Source organism: Coturnix japonica, chromosome 1, assembly GCF_001577835.2.
Source record: "Coturnix japonica isolate 7356 chromosome 1, Coturnix japonica 2.1, whole genome shotgun sequence".
Taxonomy (NCBI): domain Eukaryota; kingdom Metazoa; phylum Chordata; class Aves; order Galliformes; family Phasianidae; genus Coturnix; species Coturnix japonica.
This window is the reverse complement of record NC_029516.1, coordinates 13,040,130-13,052,615: the sequence shown is the minus strand read 5'-3', so window position 1 is coordinate 13,052,615 and position 12,486 is coordinate 13,040,130. Positions and strand designations below refer to the sequence as shown.

At 36.1% G+C, this 12,486-nt stretch overlaps 1 protein-coding gene across 1 annotated transcript in view; it reads right to left on the bottom strand.

Annotated features, from left to right (window-relative positions):
- Nucleotides 1-997: 997 nt before the first annotated feature.
- Nucleotides 998-12,486, bottom strand: part of PRKAR2B (protein kinase cAMP-dependent type II regulatory subunit beta) — a 68,802-nt gene continuing 57,313 nt past the window's right edge. Inside the window, exons 5-11 of the mRNA XM_015850725.2 lie at nucleotides 9,251-9,357; nucleotides 8,240-8,393; nucleotides 7,233-7,334; nucleotides 6,595-6,669; nucleotides 4,946-5,011; nucleotides 4,653-4,797; nucleotides 998-3,219 (exon numbers count right to left, since the gene is read on the bottom strand). Coding sequence (XP_015706211.1) covers nucleotides 3,086-3,219; nucleotides 4,653-4,797; nucleotides 4,946-5,011; nucleotides 6,595-6,669; nucleotides 7,233-7,334; nucleotides 8,240-8,393; nucleotides 9,251-9,357 — 783 coding nt within the window. The 3' untranslated portion in view covers nucleotides 998-3,085. The remainder of the gene's footprint in view (nucleotides 3,220-4,652; nucleotides 4,798-4,945; nucleotides 5,012-6,594; nucleotides 6,670-7,232; nucleotides 7,335-8,239; nucleotides 8,394-9,250; nucleotides 9,358-12,486) is intronic.

Sequence of the window (12,486 nt, the reverse complement as noted above, 5' to 3'; positions counted from 1 at the left end):
AACCTTACAGCTGCTCAGATGAAATAACCCAGTACTATGAAAGAAGAAAGGACAAAGCATACATAGCATGCCACAATGCTATTTTCAGTCTGTTCTAATTTCGTTTACCTCGGTAAGAAGAGATTGAGTCAGCACATCCTGTCTGCATGGCCTAGTGTACGGAACTCCTGTTGGGAGTTCTGCACGCTGTTTTGATTGGGCAACGTTTCCTTTATATAACAGTTTGTCCTTTTCCCTGTATGGCATACGCAGTTCTAAGGAGAAAACACGGCCAATGGCAGCACCATTGCTGCTCTCCAGCTCTGCTGGATTTGCCACTATAGAAGGGACAGAACAGGGACGAGGAAGAAAAAGTTAATCCACAATGTAATTGCAGATGGTTCCATAATGCATTTCATAGCCTTGCCCCAAGACCCCTCTACTTCTGGATCTCACACGGGAGGTGCAGCAACTGCACAAGACCTTGTCTCAGATAATCTCCTGAAGCATGAGCAAATGCAGATGCTGAGCCAATGTCTCAGCTGCACTTCTTTAGCGACTTGACTACGAGGATAACATCCCCGTTTGGGGGTATTACTTGACTCTACTGGGAGTATTGGTCAAGTAACCTAAATATGGACACAGATACTCTCATAAGGTAAATATGACATTGTTCAAAACTATTAGAACTACCTTCTTCTTTTTGAAATGCCCGAATAATTGAAAGTTGGAGACCTGCTATGATTTCCTTTGTAAAATGAACATGTATCTGAAGTTTGTTGCTCCCCACTACCACAGCATCTTCCCAGCTATATACTAAAGCAAATTGTCCATTACAAAGCAGCTATGGCAAATACCACACCAACACGTTGTCTACAGTGAGACACCAGAGCATGTACATAGGAAAATCAACATGGAAGTGTTAAGAATTATGAATGTTTTAATAAATGAATATAAATAGTTCACTTGCAACTTTATAGTAATGGAATTAAAACACAACAATATCAATAAACACGTATTTATATATATAAAAGTGTCGTTTATTGTAAGGAAACTTTAAATATAACCAACAATATTGAAAATATCGTGACTGGCATTTACGGCCTTGATCGTAGTTCACTGCCATACAGGTAATTTCTAGCATTTCTCTTAACCACATTAAGCTAGTGCAAAATTTAGGTAGCTTTTAGAGATTAAGCATACAGAATGACAGGAGTGCAGATTGTAGTTACCTGATATCTCCTTCTAGTATAACAAGCTTCTCTTTTTTTCATAAATCAAAAGTATAAAGGCAAGTTATCATATGTGCAATCATTCATACCAGGTTGCTAGGTTAAAAAAAATGACACTTGTCAATTTTGCTCAGATTGGGGTTTGTTAATAATTTGACTTATAATTTATACCATACTATATGGCATAAATTACATATTATAATTGTATCATATAATCATAATTTCATATGCAGGTATGATTATATAAATTGTCAGAAAGTATCACTAACTACAGGATAATAATTACATCGACATACGTAAATACATGGCATTAGAAAAGTCATTATCTAAGAAGGAAAGATGTTATCATTCAGGTATTCAAAACAGGGCACAAGCAGCCTTCCTACAATTCCTGTAGTGCTGTTCTGGCAGAACTACTGCCTGTTGCCAGTATGTGCACTAGCTTGCTATGTACATCAACAGATAGGTTGGTAAGCAGTATTAAAATTGGGCCATGCCTGAAATTTCCAGGCACAGACCTTTGTAAGCAATGAGCCCTGTGCTCCTAATTAAGATGATAGTCTCTCTCCTCGGTCTCAGAAGGCATCCCATGCTATTAGAGCTAAAAAGGTATTTTACGATGACCTACATTTTTTGAAAGCAGGACACGATAGCTTTAACAGCAGCATTATTTCCAGAATTGTAGAAAGCTTTAACTATCCATCTTTAAAATTCAATACACTTCTGCACTTGCTGATAAGGATTTTTTCAAGAACAAGCTTACTCTAGCATGGCTCTCAATATCAGTCACTTTGTTAATTGGATCTGGTCTTGGATAGCTCAGAATAGACTGCAAGAAGAGGGATATACAGAGATCCTTTGAATTGAAATGGGTCGAAGGTTTAACAGATTAAAAAAGGCAAGATCTAAAAAAACTAACTGGAGAACAAGCAGAGAGAAGACAAAATGCATAAATATAAAACGGGGGGAAGTCAAACGATATAGGTTATGTGTGATCAGGCAGAACGTGACAACAACCTGTGCCTTTGCTTTTAAAGCATTGAGGTTAATTTGTCAACTGTTCTCACTCTAGACTATACAGAATACACATAACTAATAAAAAATGCAGTTTATTGCAAAAATATACAAGTCCTCTAAATTGCATAAGATATTACAATGTCGTGCTGAAACGTGACGTATTGAACAAAGAGGACTTCCAGACAAATTACAAAATGTTAAAAATCAGGTTTGGGTCATGAGCATTACACAAAACGCATCGTCATGCCTTATCTTACGATTAGTCTTGTGATTCACTACACTTGTGATAAATGCAACGTAAAATCATGACAATCGTAATAGTCAGAAAGTAATATCTACTGTATATCGTCTGTATTAATACATATAAACACTTTGTGTGCACTAATACTTTCAACATATCACATTCAAACTAACAGTCTTCCCAGAAAACCTGCAATCATTTTGAAGGACAGAAGATGGTTGAACAAGTTCATCGCATGTGGGTTTTTTGAAATCTACTCTTTCAAGAAATGTTGTATGAAAAGACTTGATTTTCAAAGGTGCCGCGGTCTGGTCCCGCAGGTCTGCTTCATTTCAGGTGGAACCATTACGGCTGAGCACTTTAAAAAACCAAGTCCCCAAGTCACCCAATTTCTAGTTTGTTTACTCATACTTCCACTGTAATAAGTAAAAAAACAAAACAAAACAAAACAAAAACCAACAAAAACCAAACCAACAACAACAAAAAACCACCCCAAAACCCGCTCCTAAAATCACAGAAAATGCTTGGCATCTATAGGAAGAGAGACAATTTCTCAGTGGACTAACCACTACTGTGCTATGTTCTCATAACTGATCTTGTTGCTCCAACGTTCAGTTCATGCACTGGTGTCGGCAATGTCCATGTTAGTTCCAAACAGAGCAACTAGCTGCTCTTCATAGTTTGCAATGTTTCTTTTCAGAATTTCCATACAAGGTCCCAAAAGCCTTTCAAATGCCTGCACGTCCATAACTAAAGGAAAGAGAAAGAGAAAGAATGTAACGCGCTTGTCAGCGGCAGGCACCAATCTTAGCGTTTATGACATTCCAAAGGAAAACTTTAAACGGTAACTAGAAAGATTCTACTGAGGTATACACTCTGTTTACACAGAAGAGAACCAGTTACCATAGCTGAGAAAACATTCACCAATGCATTGCTGTCATGAAACTTTATAAATATTAGAATTTGCTAGGTTTTTTCCTTATAACATATTTTCAAATGAAGATTTATGTAATGCAAGAGCTCCAGGAGAACTCTGGAAGGACCTGGATTCCTTTGCAGAATGCAGTGTTAGGACCCTTGGAATTTCAAACAAAACAAATCCTTTGGTGATTTGGCTGTATCTGAGGTCTAGCTTGGCATATTTTCTTGCTGTTTTTACCTGTTTCCACTCACAGTGTAAATGAATAGATATTTACTTCCCAGCAAACATACAAAAAGTTGGAAACTAATCCACATCATGTCAATGTGCTCTATCCAACCGGAATGTTTCCTTTCACTGATCGCATGGCATTATCCACTGTATTTCTAGCCAACAAGCTAGGGAGGAAACTTCACACTTCAGCTTCCAACCTGCAGCTTGCAGCCCCCTGGCTACTGAGGAAAGTTCAAATCTCTGCTATTCAGAAGTGCCAGAGGTGAATCACCAGTACTGGATGAAAACAGTCTTCTTCCTCACGGCTTCTCATTCTTTCCTTTCTACGGTTTTTACTTCTACTGCCTGTTCATCTGTGTGAGTTTAGAGATATGGATTTTAAAAAATAATAGTTTTATAAATAAGAAATAAACTTTTTGTTTACTGGCATGGTAATCAAGCCATCCTTCACGGAAGCCAAATCCATCTTTATAGTTTTCCCATAACTAGATGTGGGCACATAGAAGTGGAACATTATGACCAGGAAAAGGAATGGGTCAGAAGAGATTGTAAGCAAACTACAGTGTGATATTGTGATTAAATCAGCATCTGGTGAAGACAAAGAATTTGTTAAACCTTAAGCCACGGTGATAAAATGGGACAGAAGTCTTACCACAGAGTTATTTTATGGGTAATAGTCAGAATAATGGGAAAATAAATTCTTTGGCTAGATGCAGTTTTGGACAGAATTTTCTGATAGCTATAAAAGGTTTGCAGCAATATTATCTGCACAGTCTTGAAGCAATTTTACTTCTACATAATCACAGAAAACACAGAGAATTTGTGTTCAATACCAGTTAATAATTACAAATAATTTCTGCATGTAACTAAAATAAGTAGGAATACACAGTAAAAGGTGATGTGCTTAAAAAGCCTAATTTGGGTAAATGTAATTAAACCTTATATTCCAGAGACAGACAGAGTTCAAAGTTAAAACAATCTGATGGATTATATCATTTTATATTAGATACAAAGTATTATTGAACAGTACCTAAACACTTGACAGTGCCAAGAGCAAATGCAGAAGCAGCTCGTGGTTTGTTAGTTACAAGAGCAAGTTCTCCAAAATACTGTCCTCTTGAGCATCGAGCTATTTCAACTGCTCCATTCTCTTCTACCTCTACATCTGGTTTACCCTAAAAAATCAAGTGAAAAGAAAAACTGAGAACAATATTTGCTGAACTCACTTCTGTAAGCAAAACTGACAACAACAATAATAGCAATGTTTAGAATAAATCGAGATTTAAAAAAAAATAAAGAAATTGTGTTTTAGGGCTGCTTTACCTTCCTTGTCATTATAATCCTTACTTCCCCAGATTCCACAATGAAGAAAGAATCAGCCATGTCGCCCTGTAGAATAAAAAAATAAAGTGGGTAAAGGAAATGTGAAATTTCATTTTAATCTCAAGTTACACACATCAGTCCGAAAGTAATGCCTCCTGTTTATTTCCATGGAAACTACAACAAAGATCATAAGAACACTATTTTGATGGAGAAAATTCTCAGCTATGAAACACTATTTTTCACTATTAGCTATGCAGTTTTACCAGTGATGAATAAGAACCTGCATGCTATGGTCACAAAGGTCTGCACCAGTAATGGTGATCCACTGTCACACAGCTGCTCTGATGGTGTTGTTGCCAGGAAAATGCTGCCCGTGCAGTCCATCTCTCATTGGCTTGAATAGATTGAAGTCAGAAGGTGCCAAATCCAGACTATGCAGTGCGAGGAAATGGCCGCAAGTTGTACCAGAGGAGGTTTAGATCAGACATAAGGAAAAACTTCTCTCAGAGAGTGTTCAGGCACTGGAATGGCTGCCCAGGGAGGTGTTGAAGTCGCTGTCCCTGGCAGTATTCAAGAGGTGTCTGGATGAGGAGCTACGAGAGATGGTTTAGTGGCTTGTGGTAGCAATGGTAATGGGACAACAGTTGGACTAGATGATCTTGTAGGTCCTTTCCAACCATGTGATTCTATGATTCTATACCTTTGCTTCACATGCTCTTTCACGTCAGATGCCATTTGGTTTGACTGCCCCTCTGTTGCCATCTGTCTCATGGCAGCAAAATGTAGCAGACCACTGGGAGAAGGTCCAACCTCTATTGCCATTCCACCAACATCCATCTCGGATGTTGTAGGCTAACATAATAAAATATGAGGCATTACTTTTGGAGCAGCTCCCGTAACATTAAAATATTGGCAGACAGTGCCTTGAAGTTTACCTCTTTGATATCACTGCTAAAGAAACCACTTTTAAAGTGAAATACTCTTTTAAGGCACCAAACAAAACGTCTATATAGAACTGACTGCAAATACTTTTCATGAGGACATAGCTTTTACAAAAAGCAGGGAAAAAACAAATATTGAAGATGATAGGATCCTTTACTCCTGTTTCTCCACCTCTTAATTCTTTCCAAATGATTTCCCTTACAGCTTTCCATATAAAAGCCTCCAAGGGCTGTATCTGATATACAGTCAGTACTTTTGGGCAAGACAATTTCAGTTGCCCATCCCAAAGAGTTTCCTAGATCACGGAACCATAGAATACTCCAAGTTGGAAGAGATCTAAAAGAATAAAAGAGTCCAATTCCTGGATCCACACAAAACTACCTAAAAATTTAACACTAAGCCTGAGAGCATATACAAGAAAAACAAGGTAGGTCTTCAACGCTCATTAGTATAAACTAACATTTGATATTATAGTTTGAATTGCTAAATATATGAAAAATGTTGACTTGTTTATTCATACCAACAGAAAGGGAACTTTTTCAGAGTAAGTACAAAATTAGCTTTAGACACAGCATCACCTCCACCAGATTCACTGTTTTTGTTTCTTTTGACAAAGGAATATAGTTTAAAATCATGTATCATTTATAAACATTATGGTAATTGTTACCTTTGGAGGAGAAAAACTAAAACAACATAAACATCTGTACCTGAGCAATGATTTGTTCACCGTCTTTGTATACTTTGGTGCCAATCACATCAACCACTTTCAAACGCTCAGATACCTTTATTTAAAAAAGAAAAACATCTGATTAATGTTGTAATACTATTCTTAGAAAGTCAGCTTACACTTTGTTCCATGAATCTTTAAGTAGGATAGTGTATATTTAGTCTCCTGTATTGATAACCATGAAAATAAGAAATAGCTGCTGAATAGCCTTTCTGAGGTTATATTGTAGTCTTCAGAGGCAGAAGTGTTGACAGAGGTTCCGTTTTGGATGTCTATACATCCCTGTCTTCCAAAGTTATCTCAGAAAAGCATGCATCTACAAATACAGCTGTTAAATGAAGATATTCCCTAAGTAATCATTTAATCTTACTATTATCAAGCAAAATTAAGCTCAAGAAAATAAAAGAAACAAACAAACAAAAAAAAGCCAACAATTTTAAATACTGTCTTGACAATGGTTCTTTATCCTTAAAATTTACAATATAAAAACCATGACATTTCTCCAAAGTAGATTTTATTGTGGAAAAAAATGTTAATTCCAAATTTTATGTCTGCAGAAGCAGAATTTTATCAAGTACCTCTGATACAACCTTTAAAATAGTGCAATAGAAAGCTTACTTCTAAAGATTTAAGGAATGGCAACGACTCAATAAAATTTTCATACATTCTTCTCTTTTTGGCATTATTTTTTACAATGATTCTTCGGAATGTTACCCTGTCCTGTAAACACAAAGAGAAGAAGGGAGTTTAGCAACAGAAAACATACATGGTAGAGCATTCTTTAGGAGTAGCTGAAGATGTTCGTATTACCCAGTTTTAGTCGCTCAGTTTAGCTATCATGCTAGCTATGCAGTTTCCCAGTTTTAGCGTCTGGATAGGGAGCTAGGAGATATAGTTTAGGGGTTTTCTGTAGGTATGGTAAAGGGAGGAAAGTTGGACTAGATGATCTTATAAGTCCTTTCCAACCTTGTGATTCTATGATTCTGTGATTCTATGATTCCCTCAGAGTCAGTTGAGAAAGCGAAATTCCTCTAGAGGTCAATCATGAGCTCCTAAAATTAAGCTCCTGATCTCAATCTCATCCACGTTGTGAAAAGCTTCTCTGCCCTTTGGCAGAACATAAATACAGAGTTTACTTACAGACTGATTTGCTTAAACAGGCTGACTGCAAGATGAGCACTGCGGGATGTGAACAACAGCTATCCCTACCTTGCGATCAGCCAATAAATTGATATATAAGTCTTAAGAACAGCTAACCCAGCTTTACTGTTTTGGTAAATTCTATTGCTGTTGTCAAAGATCTAAGTAACGCAACACTGATAAATAACCTCATGTTTGAATTCTACTCTGGAATCAACAGCATTCATTTTGCAATTTGGGAAATTAACAATAAAGAACAGTAAAACAACATTTGTGTTGTTTTCTTTTTAACTCGGTGCTTTCTTGAGCCTCAGGTTTATTTCTGCAGTTTCTGGTAATTGAAAGTACTAAATGTTCTCAGAATTTTTAATATTAAATTTTCTAAAATCATAATTTTTAAAATACACTGTTATAGCATATCAGTGCCATTTATATCATGCATTTAAAACAAATGAATAATGCATTAACCTGAGTATTTCACTTACCAAACCCCAGATGGCACCAGGAGAGGTAGCTATAATTGTAGCTGCTCTGGGTGTATTGTACATTAAGGCCAGCTCACCAAAACTTCCTCGGTTATCATAGGTGCCAACACACCTCCCAACACCATCACATTTTACATAAATGTCATATGTTCCTCTGTTAATAAAGTATAGAAATACAGTGAATAGAATCTAGTCCTGTTCTTAGCTAAGCACTCTCACTCTATTTTTATATTACAAATCCCTAAAATAAAGCATTTGAAATATATATTCCACATGCTTAAACTGTATAAACACCTTGCTGAGACAGCTCCAGAACTTCAGTAAATATTCAGTAAATAACAAAAGAAGTTCCTCTTTAAAGTGAAGGATAACGTTGTTAGTTTTGACAGCAATTCAATGTAAAAGCAGACTCAAATTACAGTGATCTGCTGATTGCCAATACTATATTAAAAATGAGGTAGTAGTATCCATGTTTATTAATTTCATTTTAATTATACTATGTACAAATATAACATATTGTTATGATATGAAGTAGTACAAGTTAACATTTTGAATACTTTAAAATAGTAATTTGTAAGGTAATAATTAAATGAATTCCACATTCAATTAATGTGTATGAAGAGCAATGTAAGATTATGAAATAAAGAGATCTTGTAATTAACATCACATGGGTTTCTTCTCCCTGTCCATTCATTCCTCAACTATTACCTTTCTGTTGTTGTGAGAAAGCAGTAAAATATGGTATCTTACATAAAACAACACAGCCATCCTCACTGTTGCTAAACCTTTACTTTGTTCAGTGCTGAGTATCTGCACAGTACATGTTGATAAATCACGTGAATGATTTCCAAAAACTGTTCTCCAAGTCCTATACACAACTGCATTAGTTCTCATGTGTTCTATTTTCCTTATCCAATGCAAATGAGTAAGAATCAAGTGCAAGCACATTGAGAAATAGATTTTTTTTAGACTTCTGCATAATACTTAGTGCTACAAGACACAGCTATTCACCTGTCAATGACATAGAAGTTGTCACCATCGTCTCCTTGATCAATGACATGTTCTCCTCCTTCAACCAGCTTTTCAAACATCGCATCCAGCACCTGAGACATCTGTTCCTGTTCAAAAGAACACAAAGACAAGAGATTATTATCTGCCCTCAAAATCTTACTCTTCAGATTAACTAACTGCTCCACCTCTCAAATACGCAGAAACTGCTTAGGGACATAAAAATGTTTATGCTACAGAGATGCATGGGTAAACCAGAAAGACAGATTCTACTTCCTATTTAGTGTTAGTTCTTTCTCTGCCAGTGTTCTGATCTCATCTTCCCTTCTTGTACTACTACTGACAAAATAGATCTTGACTGCAATAAAAATTGCTTGCAAGCGTTCAAAGACAGAATTTCAACTTTCACCAATTATATAGTTGTGTGCCTCATTGCAAACAAAACACTTACCTGGTCTTGTCTCCAGAAACATTTTATTGGATCAAAATGAATGCAAATACATTGAAAATATGAATTATATAGCATCTAATTGATGCTGGGACAGAAGTAACCATAATGGTCTGTAGTGCTTTGGTTTAGTAAATGCTAAGCTTACTGGGAAATAGGAAGGTACACAAGGCTATAAAAATACATTATTAAACTGAACGGAATATGAATGTCTGGAGAGAAATATTAGCAGACTAACAAAACATCAACTTTTGAATTATAAAACAATACGGTAATAACTAATTATACTATTTGTTTTGCTGGTTGTAGACATCCTAAAACCCAATCATTTACATTAAAAAACAACAAACACAGCTCTTCTGTGAACTGATACAAAACCTAAAAAGATGACTTAGTAATTGAAGTTTTATTTCCAGTTTATTCAGCAATATACTTAAAACACTGAGAGCAAGCACAATATTCTCATTGACTTTTTCAAGCTTACCAAGTATGGATAACACTGGAAGAAATGAACTACTGAAAACCACAACACAGAAAAGCCGGTGGATTTACATCCTCAGGCATTTTTGAATGGTTCGGTTCATAGCATTCCCAGCCACTGCAAAATGGCATTTACCTTTCTAAACAAAGCCAGCTAAACCAGTCCTGTAAGAGTCCTTCTGCAGCCTGTGGGCAGAGATATCCATACCACATATCTCAGAATAATTCTCTAAAGATTGCTCTTTCTTTCTGCTGATGATACAGAGCTACTCCAACTCAGTGATACTTACTTTGTAGACAGATAAAGTTAGGTGAATGAATTACATCTTTAATTTACTGAATTTCTTCACTTACGCAAACCTTTAAAAATATCAAGCTGGCGTTATCAGATCCTATTTAAAAACTAAAGCAGCCAAATACAATTTTACTTTACAGAATTAATTTATCATGTGTGGGCACAGAAAAACAACAGATGGACAGCATCCATCCTCAGTACATATCATGGTAAAGTACAGAAGGACATAATGCAGCCTACCTAGGCCAGCAGGAAATCCTTTGACTATGTCTTGTTTTAGTACCTTTTTTTGCTATAGGCAGGTACGTATTTGCAAAAATAAAGATCATGTAACTACCCGTTCAGTGAATAGCTTATAATTCAGTTTAGGAGAAAAGTGTATACATGCGCACACCATTGGGAGTCACTGAAAACTATATACTATTATCTTCTGAAGTATTAAACCTGTATTTTAACTTTCTGAATAAACTGCAACTAACTGAAAGACAACCGGTCCTCCTTCTAAAGCTTTCAACACAAAATAATGACAGAGCAGACCTCAATAGCCAAACCAGGCATGTGGCTCTTGATGTCACCATGAGATTACAAAACCTACTTGCTTAGCTTGTTTCTATGTGAATCCTCTTGTTTCCCTGCCAAAATGAGGCTCAATTTACCAGTGCTCTCTGGAGTTGCTCCGAAAGGATAAAGATGGGTAATTTCAAAATTAAAAAGTAGATCTGTTATCATATGCAAAACTAATTCCTGTATTTTGTAAAGTAGCACAACCTGAAAGCAGTTCGGGTTTTAAAAATACTTATAAATTGAAACCAGGAAGAATTTTTTTATATCATATTTTATTTGAAATCTGATTATCTATATAACATTTATTTACATACTCTGATTGGATTTTTTTTAATTATTATTATTATATTTTTTTTAATTTTTTTTTAAATTTTTTTTTTACATCCTTAAAGCATGAAAATATCGAAAGAGGAACCTTTTAGAAAATCATGGGAATCTTTTATCATTGGGAAACAGGAAAGTGAAGGAGCATTAGTTCCCTCACCAGCATCAGCCAGCATGATACATCTTCTCCTACAATGTAAATTGGAGATAGTGCCATTCATTTTTCTCTCTTATTCAGATCTGTACCTATCCTGGTTTAGTATCAGTTTAAATGACGAAGTTCTTCTGCATAAAACCACCCTGGTTACTTGCCTGGTTTAGTAGGCTGAGCAGGAGAGGGAGGTGTAAGAGTTAAGCCATACATCCGTGTATATGTGCTAATGCACTGCTTGGCTTAAGGAACACTGAATGTCCTCAGATCTATTGTTACTGATTGTAGAACTGAAGAAAGGTGACAAGAATGTAAAATTTTAAGAGTAAAACAGCCTAAAACAGCCTACTGTAATCAGTCAAACTCTGCCTTTTAGCATCCTTCTTAATTTCCTGACAAACAAAATCTGTCTTTCTAGTCAATCAAATGACATTTTCCCCTGTAATTAAAGCGTTCAAAAAACTAAACATTTAATATGAAGAGCATGTTGTGTGACTAACTAGTGAGAAACAGTGAGCAGGTATTCTTAGGTCTTTCATCCTAAAACATGTTAACTTCCATCTGCACAAAGCAACTCAGCTGTAAAGTCTCTGCTAGTTTGTCCTCTTCACTGTGCTCCAGGGGGCCCTCTGTCCCCAGTGGAAAATAGACAGGAGCTCTTCAGCAACTCTTTAGTAGAAGCCAGAAGCTCTCTGAGAGTCTTTGTGTGTGTACATACTCCAAACACTACCCTTATGACAAGATGTAGTTGCCCTCCTCTTCCACTTTATTCCATGGTGGCCACATGAAACTCTAGCACAGGAGCAGAACTTTAATGCCAAAAGCAGCTCTGATAGTTATCAAGGTGCCTATGAACAGCAGAGCACCTAAATAGAGGTTTTAGGAATCTCTCAGATTAAGAATTATTTTACTGCATTAAATTTAGATACCAAATAATAAATTAAATATTAATAATTAATAAATCTAGGCCTGCCATG